General features: G+C 35.6%; 1 protein-coding gene across 1 annotated transcript; it reads left to right on the top strand.

The window, feature by feature from the left end:
• The first annotated feature begins 1,187 nt into the window (after window positions 1–1,187).
• Window positions 1,188–25,616, top strand: ANKRD28 (ankyrin repeat domain 28). Its single transcript, XM_010712827.3, has 20 exons — window positions 1,188–1,427; window positions 1,859–1,973; window positions 2,394–2,476; window positions 4,105–4,168; window positions 5,426–5,494; window positions 7,014–7,154; window positions 10,594–10,705; window positions 11,339–11,365; window positions 12,120–12,194; window positions 13,402–13,603; window positions 14,719–14,806; window positions 15,422–15,539; window positions 16,146–16,365; window positions 17,472–17,559; window positions 17,656–17,739; window positions 18,212–18,357; window positions 18,534–18,616; window positions 19,378–19,460; window positions 21,305–21,396; window positions 23,594–25,616. Exons 1-20 carry the CDS (start codon window positions 1,376–1,378, stop codon window positions 23,878–23,880), a joined length of 2,229 nt encoding a protein of 742 aa, XP_010711129.1. The 5' UTR covers window positions 1,188–1,375; the 3' UTR covers window positions 23,881–25,616.

Raw genomic sequence — 25,616 nt, 5'->3', positions numbered from 1 at the left:
AAAAAGGTTGCTTGCTTGGAGAAATTGTCACTTATGTTATATTTGTTCAGTTTTTAAGTCCTTCAGTACAGAAGTTCTTGAAGTAAAATTGATTGTCCAGTCCCTCAAGTGGCTTTAGATTTCTTCTTCAGTGTTTCTTTGCTGCTGTTGTGGATATGTGGATGTGGATGTGTCGTTTGGGTTATTTGCTGTCAAAAAAATCTACTAGCTGAAACATCTGAAGACAACATAGCTGTCATCATAAAGCATTTTATTTCTGTCAGTTTATGTCTGAGAAGCCAATGTTTCCCATAAACACATTGTTCTAGGCAATATGTACTGCTTTTTGCAGTGACGTTGCTGTCAATTCCATGTTCAGGTCATCTAAAACATAGCAGATTTTCAGTAACATATACATCCTTAGAGGCTTTGTCAGTTGTTTCCAAAGGAAGAGTAAAGATGGAAGGCATTTCTGCACAGCAGCCAGCTATGACAATACATCTGTTCATATTTTATGTTCCCCCTCCCATCCTTCACTTATTTTAACTTTGATTTTTTTAATGTTTTCTATTTTTCAAAGCCAATATTTAAAATGTAAAGATGCACTGAGTCCAAAAATGCTTTTATTTTGAGTGCAATTTTTGTGTGCAGTTGTCAAAATTCTTCTGCATTCAAGCTTTCCCATTACCTATGATCAAGTACAGAAAAAAGAAAGTTACCTTAAAGAAATAACAACAGAAAAAAAAACCTGTTTTTGTAAGTGCATTTAGATTGTGCTGTTTAAAATTGCAAGTCCCTTATGCATTATTGTTGGCCTATTTGAAGAGCATATTTACTCGGTGAGTGACTAAGTGCACACTTGGTATGTATTTCAAATGTATAATACCTATTGTGGTTGAATAGTTCTACCCAGGCATTACTTGTGGTTTGTGATAAATTACTTACAAGTATCATTTTACAGAATTTCTGGTGGAACAGAGGAGCTTTTTAATGTGTAAACATCCATAGTAAATACAGCTGTTTTCTTTCAAGAAAGAAATTTTATGTAAAGAAGCATTGTGTTATTTCAGATTTAGGTGGGGGGAGAGTTGGGCAGAGGCTTGTTGTTCTGTCACATCCCCTTGAGAGCGATTATCGTAAAAGAATAATTGTGAGTGAAGGGGCATCATTGAGTTGTCACTCGGAGCTGAAGGAGTGATTAAGAGCACCTCTTTTGTAGAGTTTTTCATGTCATGCTGACTTCTAACTGCCAGCATCCATCTTTCAGAATTGCACAGGAAGAATTTAAAGGAGGGAGTAGAGGTCAGGTCCGATGGGTTACTTTTACTGGACATAAGCAAATGCTTTTTTTCTTTTTTTTCTTTTGCAGAGTAAAGATGGGAAAACACCTTTGCACATGACAGCAATCCACGGTAGATTTTCAAGATCTCAAACCATCATTCAAAATGGTAAAAAAAAAAAAAAAAAGTGGGAAGGAGTAGATCTGTCATCATCTTTCCTGTATTTCATATATTTTCCTTCTTTGTATTGATAGCAGCATACTGAAAGTTTCTTTCATATCCATTGCCAAGTAGTAGTTGGGTTAATGGTGGAGTCTGGTATGTCTGCCTATAAAGTTTGAAAAGTTGCATTGAAGAGCTTTTTATTTTTCAGAATACGGAAAGAGCTAATTTGTTTTTTATAACCAGAGTTGCAGAACACTTGTTCCATATTAGCTTAATGCTTCTCTCCGTTTTGCTCATCGTTAATACTAAATTCAGAACAGTTATTACTGAACAACTATTAATGTTGCTGGAATTATTATCAGTGCTGTTTTTCTAACAGAAGCATCTGCATGCCAACATGTATTCTTAGTTAATTATTACTTTTTACATTATAGGAGCTGAAATAGACTGTGAAGATAAGAATGGAAATACTCCTTTGCACATAGCAGCTAGATATGGCCATGAGCTATTAATCAACACTCTGATTACGAGTGGTGCTGACACTGCAAAGTAGGTAACATTTGCTGACATGAGTGCAAGCTGAGAGAGTTTAGAATTGTGTTTATTAGACTAACAAGTCTAGTAGGATCTTTTCATATTGTCTAAAATTTGAATTAGGAAATATTTTCTGCATTATCCTGTACTGTGCTTTTTACATATCTGCACAATACATTACAATCTGTACAAAAGGGAATTTTTTTCTCTGTAAAGCAATATATTTGAAATAAAATCTCTGTTTTTATTGACTGTTGCACTGAATTAGTACACCCTGCCTAATAAGAATGCATTTAGTATGTGAGGTTTTCCTATGGCTCAGTATTTTAATTAGGTAGTTTGGTGAGCAAGCCATACACGTTCACTTTGGCATAGTCATGTTTGTCTTATTTCAATTGTAATGAAACTGTGATACCTGATTATGGTGTATCTTAGGCGGGGTATACATGGGATGTTTCCTCTCCATTTGGCAGCATTAAGTGGATTTTCAGACTGCTGCAGAAAGCTCCTTTCATCAGGTAGGATACTCTTGAAAGTCTTATAATGGCTTTATAATTCATTTTTATTCCATAGAATAACTTTTAAGTCTTAATTTAGTAACACGCAGGAATCTTTAGAGTTTACTAATAGCCTGGGAACAGTGTGTATTTTGTTTGTTTTAATGGACTGTAGAAAAAGTGAAAGTAAACTTCTGTATATGTTATTTCTTTCCACCTAAAAAAACAATCCATATTGAAATAGTGTCTCTGTAACTTACAAATATTGTATTAAGTTGGTCAAAGTGATAGAGTAACTGGTCCAGGCTATAATACGACTTCAAAAAGAAAGGCTAATGTTCTAATTATTCTATTTAGCATCTTTCATGTCCCTGCCATGATGTCTTTAGTTTTGTACAGGTTGGTTTATTCCTGTCTATTCCTATAGCAGACAGCCTGATAGCTCTGAAGACTTTGTGACTGCTCATTTAAAAACTTGCATTGATGTTTTATTGTTAATGCAACTTCTTGCTTTAAAATAAGTGAAGGTGAGCATGTAGAATGGAATCAGGGAAGTTTTATTTGCATGAAGCAGTTCTGAGGTCCAAGTTCTGGTTAAGATGGAAAGTAGTTTCAATTGCTCTACTTGATTACTGCTTCTGTCTGGGTGAATCTCATGCTGATTTTTGTGTGATCATTTAAAACAGAAGTCAGTATTGTGGGTTGTTTTCTGTAGCTAATACTGCCCAGAGGAGAGAGTTTGTGCCCTTGCTTATTCTTTCCAACACATGTGTTACTCTGTGATGTATAATTCAGGTGCTGCCTTTATAAATTCCGTATTTGCAGCACAACAGGATAAGAATCATTGGGGAGCATGAAGTTTATGAGTAGAAGAGTACGTGTGTGCTGATTGGTGTCAAATTCTAAGAAAAATCCCTTCATTTGGAAGAGGGAAAGAGGGGTTGTCCTGGATGTACAATTTGGCTGAGACGTTTGAGATGTCCCATTTGTTTTGACTGTTTAGACTTCTCCTGCTACAGCTTTTTTTTCAAATACCTATCTTAACAACAAAGATAAGTTTGACCAGTCAGTTTTTAGTTACTTAAATAATAATGCATGGAGGACAGTCTTTCTCGTGGAAATGTCAGGACAAAGTTAAAGCTTATAATGGTAACTCAATATGGATCTCCAGCTTAGTGAAGATCTTTGCCTGACACTAGAGAGCTAAAATGGAAGATAAAATGTAAGTTGATTCTGGATTTGGTAGTGTTGATACCTCCCTCTTTATTAAAAATAAAACAAAAACAAAAATTATCTGCAGAACATGTAGAAATTCTAGCTTATTCTTAAGTTTTCCTATTATCTTCATGGATATTATGTCCAGTACGAAATGATACAGAAATACTAGCAGTTAAATTAGATAAGGAACAACATAACTTCTTACCTCAACATTGCAAATTTTGTTTTACTTTTTCCCTTTCAGTTTTATTTGAATGTGCTTTTCAAAACACTGCAAGTAACAACAGTTAGTTTCAAATTAATCTTGTTTCCAGTGCTTTTTCTCGAGTAGCTGCTAAGTTTGCTTTGCAAGCATTTCTCTTAAGGGTAGATGAGAACAGATTTGTGAAAGCCTGCGTTGCATAACTGCTTTACAAATACTTGATTTATAGGTTTTGACATAGACACCCCAGATGACTTTGGCAGAACTTGTCTTCATGCAGCTGCAGCTGGAGGGTATGTAAAAAGCATTCATGCTTTTATTTTTAGTGTTCATTTTTTAATTGCTGATCATTCCTTTTTTTTATTATTCTTTCTTCTTTGCATCTCTCCTATGCTCTCCCCTTGGAATTATGTAAATGCGAAAATAATTTCAAGATGGATTCCATCTACAAGCAATAAAAATTAATTAAATATTCAGCTGTATAAGTAATTACTGGAGTACAGTGTCCAGGTATCATCAGCTTTATCTTAGGTTTATGCTTGGGGATGAACTGGATTTTATTTTAATTTCCCATGGGTGATGATACAATTGCTTCTAGGTCACCATAGGACATGAGGTGAAAAACAGCAACTTTGGGAAATACGTTTTTACCATATCCACAAACAAAAGATCAATCAAGCAAAATTACAAACTGTAATTAAATTCCAGAGTTTAGATGGATGAAGTGGTTCAGAACTACTTGATAGATCACTTGAGTTGTGATCTATATTGATTATTGTTATTGTATTGTAGGTTATCTATAGCAGCTACTCAAAATTGCCTGGAAGAATTGGGTAATAAATCTCATGATACACTTTGTGGGACACAAAAACTCCATTATAATGATATTTTCATTTTCTATTGCAATGTTACTTAAGTAATACTGCTAAATAATCATTCTCAGTGGAAAGTTACTTGATACGTGCATTCTTGTTACAAATGATTAAGGTTAAAATGCTGTCATTCTGTATAAAAACACATTATTTGTGACTCATTCCCTCATTCATCTACAATTTAGAAAAGTTATTAAGATTTTGTTTAAAGAGGTAGTGCTATACATCTGTTAGTGTGGTCATGTTGTATTGAAAATGAATTGCTTAAGTAAAATATTTGCATTACATTATAACTTACATTTGAGCTTCAAATATATACCTTAAAAACTTGTTTCTGTGTTGGAATCCTGGTAACAAAAATCATGTGCGGTTCAGGTATAACTTTCATTTTATTTTTTTAAGAATTGAGTCTCCTATTAGAAGAGTTAACATCCATGCCCTTTATGCATGCCATTTGATATGTATGTGGTCATGAAATAATTTGTGTTCTTTTCTGCTTTGGTTCTGGAACTGTGAAATGTGTATTACGTATACAAATTCACAGAAAATATACTTTTCAAAAGTTTTCATATAGTTTAGTTGTAAAAAAAAAAAACAATCTAAGATGCAGTTCTCGCATTATAAAGGCCAATATTGCAATAATCTGCAATCACAAGCAATATTGCATTAATTTAATAGGAATTTGGAGTGCCTAAATCTTCTGCTGAATACTGGAGCAGACTTCAACAAAAAGGACAGATTTGGGAGGTAAGAGATTTTAGAGTTGCATATTTTGAAGGGTTTCTAAAGTGTTATAAAATGTTTGCTATGTGGTCAAACCCGTTCATTCCAATTTATGTGTTTTTAAACAATTATGTCCCTTATAAAGTATTCTTCAGCATATGTTATAGAAAGCTGCATATATATATATATATATATATATATATATATTAGTTAGGTAGGTGCTCAGTCTTGTTTTTAAAGAGTGCATTACATACTCAGCTGCAATGCGACGAGCCTTCACTGCTTAGAACATGGATGTAATGAGTTTATATGTCACTCATTCAAAGACATTAGCAATGTTTTCCAAATAGTATGTCAGTCTGTATGTTTGTTACTATTTCTGAAGGCTTTTTCTTTAGTTAAATGTCCAAGGTTTTATTATAACCTCTCATTATATCCATCTGTTACTGTTCCTTTCCTCATTTGTGCTCAGAACTTGTTTGGAATGACATGAATTTCTATTTTTGATGTAGAATTATTTAAGTTCAGATTGCACGATCACTACTTGTGCAAAATCTGACATAACATCCTGAAATCATTGCATTATTCATGCAGTACTCCTGCTGTTCACTTCCTGGAAAATCAGTAGTGCATAAGGAAATGTTAAGGATATAGAGTTGTGTTTCACTTTGACTTCTTCTGTTCTTTCCTGAGAAAGCAACAATTGTTTGTCGCAACTTTCCTCATTGGCAGCTTTGTTTTAACTTGCATGCTACACAAAACAGTTATTTTCATGGATGAAAACTATTAAAACAGTTAAAATTTAAGAAAATTGGAAAAAATTATTTTGAAGAAGTAGAACATTTTGAAGTGCCTCCTACCCTCAAAATGGAGAAATCTGTAGAAGCAATCACTTTTTATAAATAGAAACTGAAATTCTTTATCATTGCAGTGCTAAACTGCTATTTTGAGAACTGAAGGTAGAATAAGTTTCCCTTGAGATGATTCATCAATATCAATATTTCAGTATGTCATGATTTTCTTACAAGGAAACGATGTATATTTTCAAGATTTTTCTTTAACAATACCTCTGATATGTTATTACAGTTAAAAATACTGCATGTCTGTGTTAGCTAAAAATTTGAACTTTTTGCAGAAAATATTGACTTGCTAACTGTTGTATTTCAACCTTGTTTAGTTGCTGTGCAATTCTTAAATTTGTCCATACTTTTCACGTAGCTTGAAATTACCTATTTAACTAAATCAACTAAAATGTCTAATGTAAACTGGTTTTCTCTGTATGTTTAAACAAGAAAATTCATATAGAACTTCGCACCGCAGTATGTGTATGTGCTGGCTGACAAATATGTCCCTAGATAGCCTGTGTTACTAAATGGCCCCTCAAAGACAATTTTTAACATTGTATTTATGCATTCTTCACCACAAATATTTGCTAAAAAAGGAAAGGAGGATTTAAGTTTCATTTTCGTTTGCATTTTCTGTCTCTCTAGTATTATTTTGCTGTTATTTACCTTTGTACTTTTTATTCAAATGTGTACTAAAGAACTCCACTCCATTATGCTGCTGCCAATTGTAATTATCAGTGCCTGTTTGCCCTTGTGGGATCTGGAGCTAGTGTGAACGACCTTGATGAGAGGGGTTGTACACCTCTGCACTATGCAGCCGCATCAGACACAGATGGAAAGTAAGTGTGGCATGCTTTGTCCTACAGAAATTATCTTTAGAAACATCTGAGCTGGGACTTTTGGGTGTTTCAGCTTTGCTGAACGCATCTTTTATATTTTTTTAAAGGTTAAAACTGGCAGTGACTTGTTCATCGTATGGAGAATATTTCTGAAATAAGTGAATGTGTTGTAATTTTTTTATTACATTCTGTAGTGCGGATGTCCTAATGGTGAGCAGAGATTTTGATCCCATCTGCTGTGTAGTAGAGGTTGAGTAAATGTTGTCTGTGGGGGGATGCCATGTAACTTTCTGATGGCTGTAACCAGTAGGGTCATTTTACTTCAAGATCAAACTTTGACGAACAATGGGGTGTTTTGTGGAGGGTTCTTCACTTTGCCCTCAAATCTGCATAGTTAGTCGGAAGTACTTTGTCAAACTAATCTGTGAATAACAGTAGGCCTATACCAGGATAAAGATGAACTAAACATGTAACTGTGAGACCACTTTATCCATTTGGGATTTGATTAAGCTATTCATGTTCAGCATTGGAACTGTCTTGATATAAATTTTTGTGAAGTAGTTAAACTTGTGTTAACGAAATGCATCCAAAGGCCTTTCTAAATCCATAAGTGTCTTTTGTGTGTGTTAGTTTTGTAACTAATGATTGTACGTACGTAAATTGGAATAATGTTAGTGCATACACGTGAAGCTTATGCAGATAGCACAAAATTAATAAGGTTCATTGAGTGTCAGTTGTTGTGTATGTAACAGGCTTAAGGGGAGGGTCTCTTCTGTGTGTGCACATTCACACAGAGGTCAAAACAGACTGGTGTGCAGCATCCCATTTCAAAGGCATACAGCTTCACCTTCCTGGAAAGTAATGCTTTTTGATGCCATATCATCTTGTTTGAGTACAACAGTTTTTAAAAGGTGGAGTAGCCTTTGGAATGAGGCTTGTAACTTGCTGGGATACCTAAGGATAAATAAGGAATATTTTCATGGCCATGTAACTCATGTTTTTCAAGTAAATGCCTCTTCTCCGTAAAGACAAATTTCAAAAGAAAATTGTCTGACAGTTCATACAGATGCACTCAGTTCCTTCTGGAATTTGTTGAGATAGTACTTCTTTAACTGCACTCTTACGTGTGTCATCTGAAATCCAGGAAGAAAACTCTCTGACTCCAGTGTGGTATGAGAAGGCAGCATTCCTTTATTCCTCAAGTCACATACCAGGTGGCTTGACAAATTTGCTCTCTCAGAGTTCAGGTTCTACATCTAAACAGTTAATACACTGGCATACATATTCATTCTTTCCCAAAAACTCATTAATATATGTTAATGTCCCGCTGATAGTGGCCTCTGGTAGTTTTAGACCACTTACTTTCTCCTCATTTTTCCACCATCAGCTTCATCATAGTGACTTTTGGTTGACCTTTAGCTGTTCTTCCTCAGCTGGGCAAATTTCCATTGCATGTTACACCATAATGAGCAACTTTTGCTATCTTAGTGCACTGAAACCCAAAACAATGTATATGAAATCTGGGGAAGAAGTCTTTGCACCTGGTGCTTGCAAAGATAAAAGTAGTCTGTCATGACTCCAGTGCTCCTGTGTAGCAGGATAGTTAAGAATAGCAAGGTTGTTCACAAACCAAGCACTGCTAAACTGTAAAGTATTAGAACTAGAAGTCATTGATTCCTTTTCCAAAACTAATATGTTGGTCTTTAAACTAATATACTGATACCTATTGCTAAACCAGCCTCTTCCACATGTTGAGCTAAGGTTAATTTTAGCTTCACAGTTGCTGAGAAAACTTCCAAACTGCAGTAGTTCTTCAAATGGCATCATTTTTTCCTCCTGCCTTCTAGAAGGGGGACAGTTGCAAATTATGATGGCAATATTGCAGAGCTTTAGGAGATAACTCAAAAGCTTGTCTTGAAAAGCCATGCAGTTTTACTGTTCTGATTAACAGTTGGCTCTCTGCAAGTCGGACTATAGAGCAGAATGGCCCAAGGGAGCAGCTTTTAATGTTGATGCAGCAAGATGATTAGTAACAGCTGGAAAGCCATTGCTCCTCAGCTCATATTCAAAATAGGAATTAAGCTAAAAGCAATTGCTGATCTGGAATACAAAGCCTGGGAAAAATGTCAGGAAGTGATCTACAAGTATATGGAAATTCCATGTGTATTTAAGTGTGTTTTTATGGATTTTGTTCAGATTCTTTCAAGACCGAATTTAGAGACAAGGATGTTTTTGTTGAAAATTATTTTCCTGTTTGTTTCTGTCTGCAAATGCTTCGGATCTGGAATGTACACCCAGTAAGCCATACTTTGGCAATATTAGAGAAATATGCTCACAGACTAAAGCAAGCTAAGCAGCATACTAGGGGAAAAAAAACATGATCTTTCTACATATATTAGAATTACTTAATAGTGCACTACTAAATAAATGGCAAATCTAAATTTATTTGGGCATTCAGAAATTTTCATTTATCTCCTTTTTGAGAAGCCTATTGAAGACACTCAAGTAAAATTAATCTTTCTGGATGAAAAGAAACATTAAAACAATTGATTTGGTTTTTTATTTGTTAGAATGCTACTTGACAACTTTAAAAGACATCACTTCTTGCAGAGCATGTTGAGTTTTCTGCGAAAAGACAAATTCACAAAGTACGAAAGTAAAGGAATTTAGATAAGGCCACTGATGTTCCTTGTTCCTTGCAAAACTTTGGTTAAGTGGTGAACAGCATGAAATTACGAACGCATAGGAATCGTGTAGCGTCCATATATGAAGTATTTCTTAACGAAAAATAGTACTAGTTCTTTAAGAGAGAGAGGTGACATCAATATCCCATTTCTCATCCTCCTGGCTTGGGTGTCAGTGCTTGAAACTGCTGATTACGTTCTGCCTTACAGCCTCAGGTTACAAGAGGAATGATTGGTAGGATATGAGTATGTCATCAACTGTGTTTAGAGTGTGTATATATATAAATCAATACATTAGTATCTGGTAGTGGAATAGAGTCAGTGTGGCTCTACTGAACTATAGATTCTGAAGAACTCAGCTGTTAGTTCTTTTCCTTCCATATTAGGTGCGGAAAAACATACTGATATATTGTATAAAATACAAAAATAGTAATCATTTATATTAATGAAAGTATCAGCAGCTGTGTTATCTAAGAGAAAAATAGCCATGGAATATTAGTTGTAGCCAAGTCCTGATTCAGAAGGTTCTGGATGTACACAGAGAAGGATTCTTTCAGATTCTGGAAACTTTGTGACTGACCTTAGCACTCAGTGTACTCAGTTAGGTGTTCTTTAGTCCCAGCCAATATCGTGTATTAAATTGCTAGTCTTCTTTGTTACATTCTATTTTCCAATTGAATTGGAATGATTTATCGCTTGCTATAAACTTGAAATTCAACGTTTAGATATATGGTTCCATATTTCAATTTAAACAGGTGCCTGGAATACTTGCTAAGAAATGATGCCAATCCAGGGATCCGAGACAAGCAAGGATACAATGCAGTTCATTATTCTGCTGCTTATGGTCATCGCTTATGTCTTGAATTGGTAAGAAAACTTTATTACAGGTGAAGGATGTAACAGCTGTCCTTACAGAGCAAAGGCCAGGGCATTCCTCCACCTTCGTTCTTCACTTTAGCTTAGGTTTTAGGTTTTCAGTTCCTGTGAGAATAAATCTTCAAACACTTGCTACTCTTAAAACAGAGGCAAGATGAAAGCTAAGGTGGTAGATACTGGTGTAAAAAGATAGCATATTTGGAGATGAGGTAAGATGGTTGAGGATATGTGACATTAGTTTACCATTGTTTTTTTTAATTTAGAATACACTGTTAATTTCTTTTCTTTATGGCTGAAGTAAAATACCCACACATATCCTCCTGAGGAGTGTTAAGAAATTTTGCAGATTTCATCTGAACAAGTAAATTTAAATATAGAGAAAAGCTGTCAAGTAAGGATGCCTTAAAGTAGTTTCCACAGTAAGAGTAAATTAACAGCCTTACAATTGAATTTTAGATAGTAGGGCCTCCAGTTTGTTTTTAATGGATTCCTTTGCAAAAACATGCATCTTACTTGATATGAGAGAATTTTGTCTGCTCTGTGTTGTACAAGATATTTTTATTCAGATTGTACTTTTATATTCACATGTATTAAAATAAAAATTCTGAATGTTTTTAATTGCAGATTGCGAGTGAAACGCCTCTAGATGTTGTAAGTGTGCGTGATTTCTCACTTTTAAAGTACTAGGCAGCAAAAGGGAACGTGTCATTTTAAAAACACTGCTCCTTATCGTTAAACTTAGTCAAACGTTTCTTCAGTGCATGGATGTATTATTTAATTTCAGTTGCAATGAAGACTTAATTGCAGTTCAGCATCGTAAAATACAAAAATATTTTTAAGCCATGAGCTGACTGAAATTTATGTGTGACTGCTATAAAATAATGATTGTGAAAACGTAGTGAACTGAACATACTGGGCGTTCACAAACACTGTGTTTCAATTTTGCTACCATAAAAAGCTAAATAGTCATGAAAAAGACCCAGGGTTAAAACTTGAAAAGCATGTGAAAGTATCAAATAAAAATATATATGCGTTTTTTTTCCCTGCAATTGTTTTCTCACCAGTCCTGAAATTCCTTTTGTGTGAATGTCATCTATTTATTTCATACGATTGCTTTGGAAAGTCTTAATTTTACACTAATTTCTGATTTGATTATTGCATTATTGGGCAAAATTTTAAGCAACTTTAGGAGATGAGTAGGGGGGAGGGGTTGCAGTAATTGCAGTTCAAAGCCATTAGAAAATTGGAATGAATCTAGAATTATTAAGGAAATTGTAGTCTTTTATTTTTTTTTTCCTAATATTGTGTCTTATTTTTTAATCTGTGTATACTGGAAGCTAGCAGTTATTGCTGAATGTTTTTAAAGGTGATGAGTTCTTTACTCACTCAGACTTTCTCTGTTAAGCTAATGGAAACATCAGGTACTGACATGCTGAACGATTCAGACAACAGAGCACCTATAAGTCCACTGCATTTAGCTGTAAGTATTTCAGTAGCCTGTGATGAGTCCTCCTCTAGTTGCAAGAGTTGTTGGCATAGTTTTGATTCATCCTGGTTTTGGTTTTTGTTTTTAATTATGCCAATAAAATGAATTAAACCTGAAAATACAATGCATAATCACAGGATGATTTTTGCCTTTCACTTGAAATTTGTGGAATTGCCTTCACTTTGATTCATATAATTAAGATTTATTTTATGAATTATATTAATTAAACTTTTGTAAAAACTTATTCTACAAATAATAGTGTTCTTTTTTTTTTTACCATCATCATTTATTATGAGAAATGTTTATCTTTAATACTTGTGCAAAATTGCCAAAACAGTAGGAGAAGAGCAAACCTGTCGAAACTGTCGAGAAGTTGGGAACTGAAAAACAGCTCGATGTGTAACTTTATTCTTTTCACTGGACTTCCAGCAGTGGAAAAACCTCAATGTACTTTCTGAAAATAGCCTAGGTCTCACGTAGTACGTATATTGCTATATATATGGCTAAGGGAACAGTAATCTTATACTGGTAAAAGAAAGCTGCTAAAGAGACTGTTCCTGGAAATTTCTTTTTCTGGAAATAGAGCTTGTAGGTCTACGAGAAGAAATTCAGAGTTTACTGTGGAAGCTATAAAACCATAGTTGTAGTTGTTTGTTTTCATTACATATTTTGATGCTTTGTCTTGGTACTTAACTACATTTTCTGTTTTGTTTTGTTTTATCCTTGTATTTCCATTCTTATCTTTTTCTGTTTTGTTTTCTAAGTCCCTTCTATTTTTACCAAATATGGTAGCTAATTGTACTGTCTTTTTTACCTACAGAATTTTACACCTTTTTTTCTGAAATGTTTTATTTAAAACCTCTAGGAATTAAATATGCTTGCGTATGTTCTTCACTTGAAATAGTCTGAGGATTATGTAACTTCAGTATAAGGAATGTAACAATCAGTATTCGGAATACTGATGGTTTTACAAATTGGAGGCAGGGAAAAATTTATGGAAATGCTTTGTGGCTTATTTGAAGAACGAAATGAAAAAGCACCAACCTTCATGTTGAAAGAGTTTTCAAAATTAATTGTAAATATTTTGTAATGATCTATATGCTGCATCAGGAGCTCTTCCATATGTAAAAATAAAAATACTGTCTTCACTGTTTCATTTTTGTAGTCATGGGAAAACTGATGAATTTTCTCATTCTTTTAGGCCTACCACGGCCACCATCAAGCTCTGGAAGTGCTGGTACAGTCGCTGCTAGACCTCGATGTGAGGAATAACAATGGAAGGACACCACTGGATCTTGCTGCCTTCAAGGGACACGTCGAATGTGTAGATGTGCTCATTAATCAGGGAGCATCAATCTTGGTGAAAGATTATGTTGTAAAGAGAACCCCAATACACGCAGCAGGTTTGTGCTAACTGACAAACTCTAAAATTTTGGCTTTTGAAGTGGATCTTCCTTCATCTTTGGAAGTCTCTTAGCATTCTAACAGATGGTGTTAAGCAATGAGTGATCACTTTTGGGTTACTGTTAAGACTTCTAGATTTTTATATACTTGTAGGTATAGATTATTTTAGTAAAGGTAACAAAGTACTTACAGTGGAAACCTGTATTAACCCCATAAATCATTTCAGCTTGTGAATTACCATTCCATGCTACTCTGTAAAAGAGTGCATGCAGTGTTTTGGATTGGAAAGGACTTAAGACCATTTAGTTCCAACTTTGTCCATTCAGCTAGCAAGACTAATTGTACTGAGAGGTGTTGGCAGTATGTTCTTGTTTCTCTCCTCATCTTTCATACAGCCCAAATTTAGATAGTGATTTGTGTTGCCTGTCCTGGCTGTAAAATACTTCTATCAGTTTGAGAAGAGACTAGAAAACTGTGTTCTGTTTCTTCCATGTTTTTAAATCACTTCTTACTGCATATTTTCAAATAATAGCAAACATTCACGATGTTTTCTTACTGACTTCCAGGAAAACATCTATAAACTCAAAATATGGCAGTCATGCCTTATTCTCATTTTTTTTCCTGTCTTTGAAAATAGGCTTATTTGAATTGATGTTATTGTTATAAGCTACATGGCTACACTTGGTAACAAATTCTGTATATGACTGTGTATGTGTTTGCTTGTTTTAAGGCACAGGTATAAGTTGTGATATTATATTTAATTATTCCTTTTTGTGGACAATGTGTAAGCATATACTCTTACAGCTGATGTGTGCAACCCAATTTATATGTCAAAAACAAATGCCTGTTGGTAATTGACGGTTGCAGTTGATTCTGTGCAATACCATATAATTGAGAATACCTCATATCTGAAATCATTGAGTGCTCATACTTTTGTTATTATGTATTAATATGTAATACATGTTTTATATATTAAAATCAATTGTATCAGTGATAAAGCTGTACACTGGCTTCTCAAACTATGGAGTGTTAGCGTGGGCAAGTTACTGTGCTCTTTCTGCTGCATACTTGAAGGCAATTCTTGTAAAACTGGTATTTTGATGATGTTTTACAGCTACAAATGGTCACTCTGAATGTTTGCGACTATTGATAGGAAATGCAGAACCACAGAATGCAGTGGACATTCAAGATGGAAATGGACAGTAAGTTTTAAAAATACACAATCTAATATGCACAAATTACTTCATTTTATAAAAGGGTAAAATAAATACAATTTTACATTGGTGATTTTTAGTTTGTTGCTTTCAAACGACTTGATATTTAAACGAAGACAAGTGAGTGCATATTTTACAATAAACAGCTTTGGCAGTGAAAAATACCTTGTTCAATTGGGAATCTCTTGGCATTCTTGAAATAAAGGTATTGCTAGAGAAGCTTATGGATAATCTAAATTTCCAGTGTTCTTTGATAGTGCCCAGTGCCAGAATGAGGCAACAGGCACAAACTGAAACGTGGAAAGTTCCATCTGAACATCAGAATGCTTTTCTTTGCTGTGAGGGTGACAAAGCACAGTCTGCCCAGAAAGGTTATGTAGTCTCCTCAGTGAGCATCTTCAAAAACCACCTGAACATGAGCTTGGGTAGCCTGATCTGGGTGTTCCTGCTGGAGAAGGGGTTAGACCAGGTGGACCCAGAGGTCTCTGCCAACTTCAGCCATTGTGTGTGTGTGTGTGTGTGTGTGTGTGTGTTATATTTCAGCTGAGCACTAGACTGTTACATTTCCATGTAAATTATGCTTTAATTTCTCTCTGTGTGTAGGACTCCTTTGATGTTGTCTGTTCTCAATGGGCACACGGACTGTGTTTATTCACTTCTCAACAAGGGAGCAAATGTAGATGCCAAAGATAAGTGGGGAAGGACAGCATTACACAGAGGGGTAAGAGAATATTTCCTTTCTTTTCCGTTATTGTACACACTGAGTTAAAATACAGGCTTAGTTTATAGCACTGATTAATTTCTTATAATTTTGATAATGCCATTCTTAGCTTTAAATTGTCTTTTTAGTTGCTTTCAAGGCTAGCTTTTGCTTGTTTGCTACATAACCTCAGAATTCTGTTAGATTTCCTCAGTCTCATAATGTTGCTATAAATTGTTGGCTGCAGAAGACCTGAAGTACGACTTTTTGTCATGGGGTGGGGAACATGTTAATGGATGGAAGAAAATTGTGCCAAATAGGTTTGGGTTTTCTGTTTTTTGTTTGTTTGTTTGTTTGTTTTTAAAATCTTTGACAGATAACTGAACTAGCCCTAGGGATGAGTAGTTCATTCAGTATTGTTCCAATAAATTATCCTCTCATGAATATAAAAGTACATTGCTGTTTTTCCAACAGAGTGGCTGTTTCCACATGTTAAAAACAGTAACTGTGCTTATTTTATTATTACTTAGAAATTTAAGACATTACCTAGAGTTTGCTTAGTTTAGTTATACACCTTGACACTCCACATGAATATTTGCAAACTTGCATTTCGTTTCTTTCTCTCAGGCAGTTACTGGGCATGAGGAATGTGTGGAAGCACTACTTCAACATGGTGCTAAGTCCTTATTAAGAGACTGTAGGGGGCGAACCCCTATACATTTGTCAGCTGCCTGTGGGCATATAGGTGTTCTAGGAGCTCTCTTGCAGTCAGCTACATCTGTGGATGCAATACCTGCAATAGCAGACAATCATGGCTATACGTCGCTGCACTGGGCCTGTTACAATGGTAAACATGAAAGCATGCTGGGGGGGATGTATCTCTCTGTAGGCATAGTGTCTCACAAAGGATTTCCAATACAATTAAAGCATTTTGAATCTAATTAAGTATTCAACAATAAAATAAAAATTGAGAATCAAATGAGCCAAGATGAAAAGATTTTTTCTATTATGTTGGGCATTTTCTGTGTGAAAATGTACAGGGCTGTTATGTCATGTTTGTTTTTATTACTTCCAGGACAGTAATCATCACAAACTTGTAAATCTCCCTTTTCAATGATTTGAGTGTCAACACTCTATTGCTTAAAATCATGTATCTCATATCTGAAATCTGAAGTTAAATGTCAGAATGTAGATGTAACTGCAGAGGGAGTCAGCAGTTAGAGGGAAAAGCTGAGGAACAAAACAGTGCATTAACCTTGCTGGATGCAGTGCTGCGTTTGTGTCAGGACCTGGAAATCATTTAATTAATAAGAACAGAAGTTTCTAGTAATTTGGGGAGGTGCTAGCCATTTTTGGACAGCTTTCATTTTGACTAATACAAATGTTTACATTTTATCATATTCTGCAGTCAGTCATGTACATTCAAACTTGATTTCGTACAATCTGTAATTAGTGAAGACAAGTGACAAAATGAAGTTTATATATAAATAGGTTTGGATTCCTTAAATAGGAAGCATCTTCATAAATTAACAAAGCATAGCAAACTAGTAAATAGTAGTTGAAATGGTTTCCAGGTATAAAGAAGTACCCAGATGCTTCTGTTTGATTGTTATATATAAAATGTCCCATTGTTCATTTTGTTCTCTTAGTCTTGGAAAAAATGGGGTTCATCAGTTACAGAAATACAAAGGTTTTCACAGTCTTGTATACTTTGTTTCTCCTAGCAAGCACATGTTCTTTTTAATGCAAAACTTCTCCTCTATCAAATGAGTTGACAGTTAAATACATGTAATTGTTAATACAGAGATAGATGTTACTAATACTTTAAAACTACTTTAAAACTTGAAAATAAAATATTGCTCAATCCAATTTAGATAAATATTTCTTCTAAATCATAAGTAGTTCTTTTCCTTTTTTATTTATTTTTTTAAACTATCTCTGCATTTACTTCAGGTCACGACAGTTGTGTAGAACTTCTCCTGGAACAAGAAGTTTTTCAGAAAATGGAAGGAAATTCTTTCAGTCCATTGCATTGTGCTGTGTAAGGAAAAGCAAGATTATTCTTCATAAACTTAATCGTGGTATTTAACAAAAGATTTATCATTCTGTAAATAACAGCTTTTTTAATTCTTTGTAGGATAAATGACAATGAAGGTGCTGCAGAAATGTTAATTGATACATTAGGTGCTGGTATTGTAAATTCAACAGATTCAAAGGGAAGGTAAGAGTGCATCTGCATGGTGGAAGAATGTATGTAGTGGTTGCATTCACTCTGCTAAATTCTGTTGTTGTTTGTGTTTTTTTAATGGCTACTTAGATTATTTCCTACTTCCTCCTTTTTATTCCTTGAAGATTTAAATTCAGAGTAAAAAAAAAATTTTTTTTTTAATCTAGTTCTGATTCAGTAAACCTGAATGGGCTTTCTGTTGTGTAGGCATGGTTAAAACTGCATCAGTTCATGAGTATTATTTTATGTGTACTTTTTCTGTCTGAATCAAATTCTATCAGTACTGTGAACTACATAGATAAGAGTTATGTATTTGAAACTTGAAGGCACCAGTCATAGCTTAACGTTCCTGATCCCATCTGATCAGTGGGAATGACTGCCCAGTCTCTTACCTACAGTCAGGTCTGATCGCAGTCAGTGTGTCTGTAGAAAGCACAGCTGAGCATGACCGTGTGATCTGTTTCAGGACCCCTCTTCATGCAGCAGCTTTCACAGATCATGTTGAGTGTCTACAGCTTCTACTCAGTCACAATGCTCAAGTAAATGCTGTAGATGCTTCTGGGAAAACACCTTTAATGATGGCTGCAGAAAATGGACAGACAAATACTGTTGGTAAAGTATCTATTTCTGCTGTTCAGTCTGTTGATCTTGCCACAGATGAAGTTGCCTTATCAGTTGATTATTGTGGATATATTTTCTCAAAATAACATATTCGTTTTGCACAAATGTAAACTATTAGAACTTTACAGACTTTGCTTTCAGTTAATAGAAACCTTTATTTCTTGCAGAGGTGCTGGTTAGCAGTGCTAAGGCTGATCTGACTTTGCAAGATAGTTGTAAGAACACAGCACTCCATTTGGCTTGCAGCAAGGTGCGTGCATAGTCTGACCTCACTGGTACTCACTGGTACTTTGTGTTATCAAACACTGTTTACAAATAAGTGTTTGCCTGCAGCCCAGCAGTGTGCCCTTGCAGCCCAGAAAGCCAACTGTGTTCTGGCTGCATTTAAAATGGGGTGGCCAGCAGGGAGAGGGAGGTGATTGTTCCACTCTACTCGGTTCCTGTGAGGCCGCATCTACAGTACTGCCCCCAGGCCTGGGGCCTCCAGTACAGGGAGGATATGGAACTCTTGGAGGGGGTCCAGAGGAGGACCGCTAAGATGATCAGAAGGCTGGAGCACCTCTCCTATGAGGAAGGGTTCAGGGAACTGGGCTTGTTTAGCTTGGAGAAGAGAAAGCTCTTGGGAGACCTCATTGTGGTCTTCCAATACTTGAAGGGAGCATATAAACAGGAGGGGGAACGGCTGTTTACAAGGGTGGATAGTGATAGGACAAGGGGGAATGGTTTTAAACTGAGACAGGGGAGATTTAGGTGAGATATTAGGAGGAAGTTTTTCACCCAGGGAGCGGTGACACACTGGAAGAGATTGCCCAAGGAGGCAGTGGATGCCTCATCCCTGGAAGCATTCAGGGCCAGGCTGGATGTGGCTCTGGGCAGCTAGGTTATCTTTGAGGTCCTTTTCAACCCGGGCCATTCTATGTTTCTATGATAAGAACTTATTACTTTGGAAAGGCATTCAAAGCTTTTTTTGAAGGTTATCTGCTATGTGACAAATGTTTATTCTGTATTAAGGGTCATGAAACTAGTGCCTTGTTAATACTGGAGAAGATTACAGACAGAAACCTCATCAATGCCACCAACGCAGCCTTGCAAACGTATGTATCCAGAGTGGTTCTTTTCAGATTACTTTTTGGTGTGTTTCTGCTAAGACTTTCTTATAAAGAGAAATGTTTTTGCAGATTTTTTTTTCCTAAATTGGTTGAATTTTGTTTGAATTGCTAAATACCAGGAGTTGGACCAACCTGAAGTGAGAAGGTATATTGTTCAAACCTGAACTTCTAGTTGTAGCTGAGTGAAAAGGATGAGAAATAAATCTTAACGTATTGTGATTCAGGGAATCCTGTGTGAGATTACTGCAATCCATTGAGATTATCTGTACACCAGTGTATTTGTTTTACAAATTAAATAATTTTTCACTTAAAATTCAGTTCTTTAAAATTCATTGCAGGCAAATTACATTTTATTTTCCATAGCTAACCATTGAAACCTAGCTAAGTGTGCTTGTATTATTCAGCGTGCTTGTATTATTCAGCATGCTTTCTGTTAGTAAAATTTATCTATTACTGAGATGGAAGACTTTGTTTTCCATTCAATATTATTTTATCGTTCTACATTATATTCTCAATATCCCAAGTTGGAAGGGACCCACAAGGATGGATCATGAAGTCCAACTCTGGGTTCCACAAAGAACCACCCAAAACTCAAGTCCTGTGTTGGAGAGCATTGTCCAAATGCTCCTTTAACTCCAGCAGGTTGGGGCCATGACCGCTGCCCTGAGAAGGCTGTTCCATGCCTGACCACCCTCAGTATTCTCAGTGCTTCCTGAAGATCTACCTTCAAGTAGAATTAAGCCTGTTTTGTTAGCACTGTTATAGGAAAAGCTTAGAATGTCTAAGTTGTACTGTGAAATGTATTTCAGAATGAGCTACTAAAATAACTTTTCTGCATATTTTTTTTTTTCCTTTTAAAGAATGTATTTGTGTTGTAGGTGATATTTAACACCTGATAAGTAGCTAAGTTACACACATGAATTCTTGGATTGCTTTAGCAATGTTATCACACAGACCATTTAGAATAAACACCAAAACTTCTGAGTAACTTGTACATTTCTCTGGCCTTGCATCCCTTCTGGAATCTGTCATGTTCAAACCCCTACAGTCTTACAAACTATTCTGAGAGATCTGCAAGAGAAAGCAGAATGGAAGGAAGCTGATTATTCTGTTTCCTGCAGAGTGGTGGTAGGATTTCTTTAAACCAGTGGGAATCGATTCTGGAAAACTATTTCATTTAAAAAAGGTGTAATCAGAGAAGTTGTGGTAAAGTTACACTTTCCTTGATACATCAAGACACCACATGACATGCTTAATAGTTTGAGGTTTTCAAAAGTAATTTGTTTTCCTCCTTGCTTTATGCAGTCTAAATTTTTCGTCTCTGGTCACAAAGGAATGTAGTGGTTTCTGGAAGGCAGATTGATGGAATGTGTCTTGAAAGCATTAATATGCAATAAATAATGTAGCGATGTTTGTATTCTAATGATTATTGCTGGTAACACAGTAGATCTCAGATGTGACGCAATCTATTAAAACTGTTCAATGAAAGATTTATTAACAGGAAGGTAAAGGTGACTAATTTTTTATTGTGATGAAGTTCATAAGCACGCATATCGTTTCCAGCATCTAGTTCCTCACATGTGGTTCCATTAATAAAAAATCATAATAAGAATACAGAACTATTTCTGTCTTGATTCTCTGCAGCCAGAAGATGGCTTTGTTAAATTTTCCCATCTTCGTTTTATATCTCCTATATTTGGGTGATGTGTAAATAACATACAAGTAAAAATATGTCAGTAATCATTTAACACAATGCATTTTACATTTTATCTGTCTTGTGTATTACATTTTGTTCTAAGGTTTATCTACCAGTTTGTTTGTCTTCACAGACCTCTGCATGTTGCTGCTCGAAATGGACTAACAGTTGTAGTTCAAGAACTCTTAGGAAAGGGAGCAAGTGTACTTGCTGTGGATGAAAACGGTAAGAATAAATTTAACTTTGTTTCCCCATAAGCAGCTCTGCTTTTAAACTCAACTCACTGGAACGCAGTAAGCGTGTGGAAATTTCATACGAACCTTCCAATAGGTTCTGCCATAGAAAAAGCGGCATGTTGATGATGAGTCACTTTAGCAGAGCATTTAAGTTGGATGGAATGGCCACCCATTTTGTCTGGGGTAGATATGTTAGTGTTGGCTTTTACAAGTGAGTGTGAATTACAGATTTCAGTTAGTGGGTCTCAAGCTTCTGGCTCATTAGAGCTTTTTGTCACATGTGAGTAAGAAAACATAATGGAATTTAAAAAATTGCAGAGAATAAATCCCACACATTGTAAGGACATAATTATATCTATGATTTCAATATGCCTAGTAACTAAGAGCAATAGCTGTTTTGGGGTTGTTTTTTTTAGTGGTTGTTTTCTTGTTTTGTTACATTTTTGTGGGATTGTTTTGTCTCTTTTTTTAAGACAGGACGTGCCTGATTAATAGCTCTAACTAGATTTCCCTTTTGGAAAGCTTGTCCTCTCTTGATGTTTGCTGTGACTTTCCTTTTACAGGGCTTCTCAAATTGCACTGCTTAAATTGACATGGGAGATTTAAGGATCATTCCTCCCCTGAAATAGGGTAAAGGGTAACTGCTAAATGAAACTCCATAGAATGAAAAGACAGGAAAACATCTTTTTTTTGTGTTTCAGCTTCTCTTCACAAGTATGCCAACTGGAGACATCATCTGTGTTTTCTGTGGGTTCTTCATGTGCAGCCCATCAGTGCCATGCTGGGGTGGATTTTTGACATAATAGTTGTCCATACAGAAATTACAGTTCTCTGGCAGCCAGAGGATCTAACTAACGTTTACTCTTCTCTTTAAATCTGCTAATATTTTAAATTTAAGGCAACTCCTCAGTGCTACCTAATCTAATTCCTCTCTGTGGTTCCTAGCATTTCTTTCTAATAGCAATTACATTGCTTATAAAATCTCAAGCAGCCTTGAGAGTATTCATAGAGCATACTCTGAGGTGAATGTCCCTGCTCAAAGCGCTGTGTAGACAAAGCCATGAATACTTTGAGGTGAGAGAGAGCGAGGGAAAGAACTAGAATATGGTATTTCATTCCTAGTTATGGAAGCTCAAGATCTAAAATTGAATATTAGTGTAAGTTCTGGGCTTTAGAGTTGTGGTTGTTTTTTTTTTTTTTACTAGAAACAAATCAGTTCATCTTTTTGTTGACCTTCTATTTTATTTTTTTACAACGAAGTGGGATGCTCTGTTCCAGAGGTGAATGAGTATTGTCTTACACATCTGAAATATCCACTTCTTCCATTGCTTCCGCAGACTGTCACTGTTGACTCTGAGCTGTTTAGTCAAGGCTGTCTATTGCTTGCTGTTTGCTTATGTTCTAGTCGCAATGAATTTCCATCAGAGGCCTATCTGTTTATAAATTCTGTGCAGTGTGGTTTAACCTCATGGTAACTATTTCTGAACCATGTCCTAAAACCTGACTGGATCATTTCTGCAGTAAAGGTGATTCCTTAGTGGTTGCAATACTTGCTGGTAAAATAAGCATTACCTCATTTTTCATGCTTTCCAAGTATCTGAATAGAAGCCTATCATGTGGCTTACCATAAAGCCGTGCATTATTAAATGCATACAAGTAACTTTAAACTTAGATGCTGTACACCTTCAAGCTGTGAAGCGGGAGTAGTGTGGGACTTCAGGCTCTCAAATGCACATGGCCATTAGCCTGTCTGCTCAGCAGAATTAGCTGTCACCTGTGGTTGTGCTCATGGTGTGATGAACAGCGATAGGGAAGCTTCTGGGTGAAGAAATATTTCATGTGCTGTAGTTTCTGCAGTGACTCTCTGGTGAGTGCACTCAGTTGCATCCCCTTGGCCAGTTGACCTCTGCACCATTTCCAGAACCAGGCTTTTATGGTTGGCCGAGAACATCTGACTGTTTAAAAAACCCTGACATCTCTGTTCCAAAGAACTCTGACTTCTGGGATGCATCTGTAACTGAAAGCTGTAAAAACAAAATAGCACAAGAAAATTTTATGATGTATTTAATTTTATGGCCCTTTTTAAACAGTGTGGAACTAAGTAATATGAAAGGTTTTTGCAGCTGAAAGATGACATGACCTTGGACAAATTTGTACATTATTGTTGTGTTTTTCTCGGCTTCCAGGTTACACACCAGCTTTGGCCTGTGCTCCCAACAAGGATGTGGCCGATTGCCTCGCGCTTATCCTGGCCACGATGATGCCCGTTTCATCAAGCAGCACATTGCCTTCCCTTACGTTCAATGCCATTAATCATTACACCAACACCTCTAAAACAGTCACCTTCGATTCCTTGCCAATCATGAGGAGTGATCATAGCTCTTACTGTACTTTCAACAATATTGGCAGGGAGGATGGCTACCCCTATACAGAAGAAGACGAACTCAATGACTCAGATTCTGAGACCTATTGAACACTGCATTTTGTAGGGCTGAAGAGTGACCCCTAATGCTGGAAGTCGTCACATCTGTGCTTTTGAAAAAAGCTGTTGGAATTTGAATACAAAAAGAGGACCGACCTTTGGAAGATGCTTTTTATTGTGGTTGCATATAACAAAACAAAATCCATGAGACTCTGGAAGGATTTTTAAGAGCATATTTTGCAGAAGAAGCAGAAATTCTTGAATAAATTCTTGGAAACCGTGGCAAAAAAAAAAAATTTAAAGAATGTCAAAACTGCTTTATTTAACCATTCTGTTTCTGGTGCCAGGAGTAACTTCTGCAGACTGGGCACCCTCGTTGATGTAAATGAACGACACTGTTGTACAACACAGAGGATACTAGATTTAAATATTGTCAATAAAACGAAAATCATTTTGAAGGCAATAAAAGCGTTTGGTACAGTAGGCATTGTTTGTGCTGCAAACTGCCAAAGGACCAAATAACTTAAAAGGTTGTTTTTGTTTTTGTTTTTTTTAATTAAATACATTTTTGTGAAAACTGGAATAGATTATTTGAGAAGTTGTTTTAACCAAACCTTAATTACTTCTGGGAAAGAAGCTTAGATTTGGTTTTAAGCGTTGACTTTTTTTTTTGTTTACCATCTAAAAACCTTCCAGCACTATTAAATGTACCATGAAAGAAAGCAGATTTATTTTTAAGTTTTCTTTTTCTTTTTGACAACACGAAAATGGAACTTGTTGTACTTTTGTAATACTAAAACTAAACCAGCTAACAAGGTGAAGTCAGGGTGAAAAATGTACAGTGTAATAAACAAGGGAAGGGTGGGAGACGGGGGAGGGAAACGGTCATTGTTGCACAGGTTTAGACTGTTAAACTTTGGATTGAATTGAGATTTTTTTTTAATTTAAAATACATAACTTGGAAACTATGAAACTGCATAAAGAGAATGGAAATGTCTCCATAACCCCACTGGGACTGAGAGTTCTTTGCAACGATTGGTCTGCTTCCTTGCATCGAAAAAATTGTACGTAAAGTTCAAATTGTAAATCCCTATCACTTCTTTTTTCTTTTTTCTTTTTTTTTTTTTTTTAAATCCTGGAGTTACTGGGGGAGGGGGAGGTGAATTTAAAAGTGTATTTCCCTATTAGAAAGAAGTACAGTGTCTGGTCTGTGGGAAGAGCTGTGTATCTTTGTTGTGCTCCATTTAGAAATGAACAGCAGAAGCAGGTCCCCTAATGTAGTTCAGCCTCACCTGAAGATTTTTATCTTTTTTATTTATAACAGACTACTGCATTTTTTTAATTGCCTGAAGAATGAAAAAGTGACATAAGCAAGCTGAAGTTTTATCTGTTAAATATGCATATTTACTTTATTTGGTTCTGCTTTAACTACAACTGTTACTTTTCAAGTGAAATGGCTTATGTACATGCAAGGATTCCTTGCGTGTCCTGGTAAAGTACAAATAAATTACTGCAAACCGAATCAAATTTCCTTTTTATCCTTTTTGTATTGTGAAACTGGAAATCTTTATGATATTGTAAATTATCAGCTGGTTTTCTGAACATAAAGTGGAAACACGGGACAATATTTTGATCTGTTTGATAATTTTGTGGGTTTTTTTGAAGAATTAATGAGCATGTACATAGAAATAGTGACTGCTTGAATACTGTATTTACCTGCACTCTTTCAGTACTTCAAGATTCTTGTATATTTTACGGAATATAATAAAACCCAAATGTGAGTTCTA

Source organism: Meleagris gallopavo, chromosome 6 (genome assembly GCF_000146605.3).
Source record: "Meleagris gallopavo isolate NT-WF06-2002-E0010 breed Aviagen turkey brand Nicholas breeding stock chromosome 6, Turkey_5.1, whole genome shotgun sequence".
NCBI lineage: Eukaryota > Metazoa > Chordata > Aves > Galliformes > Phasianidae > Meleagris > Meleagris gallopavo.
This window is presented reverse-complemented; position numbering and strand designations above follow the sequence as displayed.

What these genes read in the sequence shown, in the direction of transcription:
- ANKRD28 (XM_010712827.3), top strand. Translation starts at nt 1,376, where the DNA reads ATGACAGCAATCCACGGTAGATTTTCAAGATCTCAAACCATCATTCAA. An exon ending in AAAAAGGACAGATTTGGGAG is followed by an intron (nt 5,495 to 7,013) that starts GTAAGAGATTTT and finishes TGTGTACTAAAG; the next exon opens with AACTCCACTCCATTATGCTG. An exon ending in ACTTGCTGTGGATGAAAACG is followed by an intron (nt 21,397 to 23,593) that starts GTAAGAATAAAT and finishes CTCGGCTTCCAG; the next exon opens with GTTACACACCAGCTTTGGCC.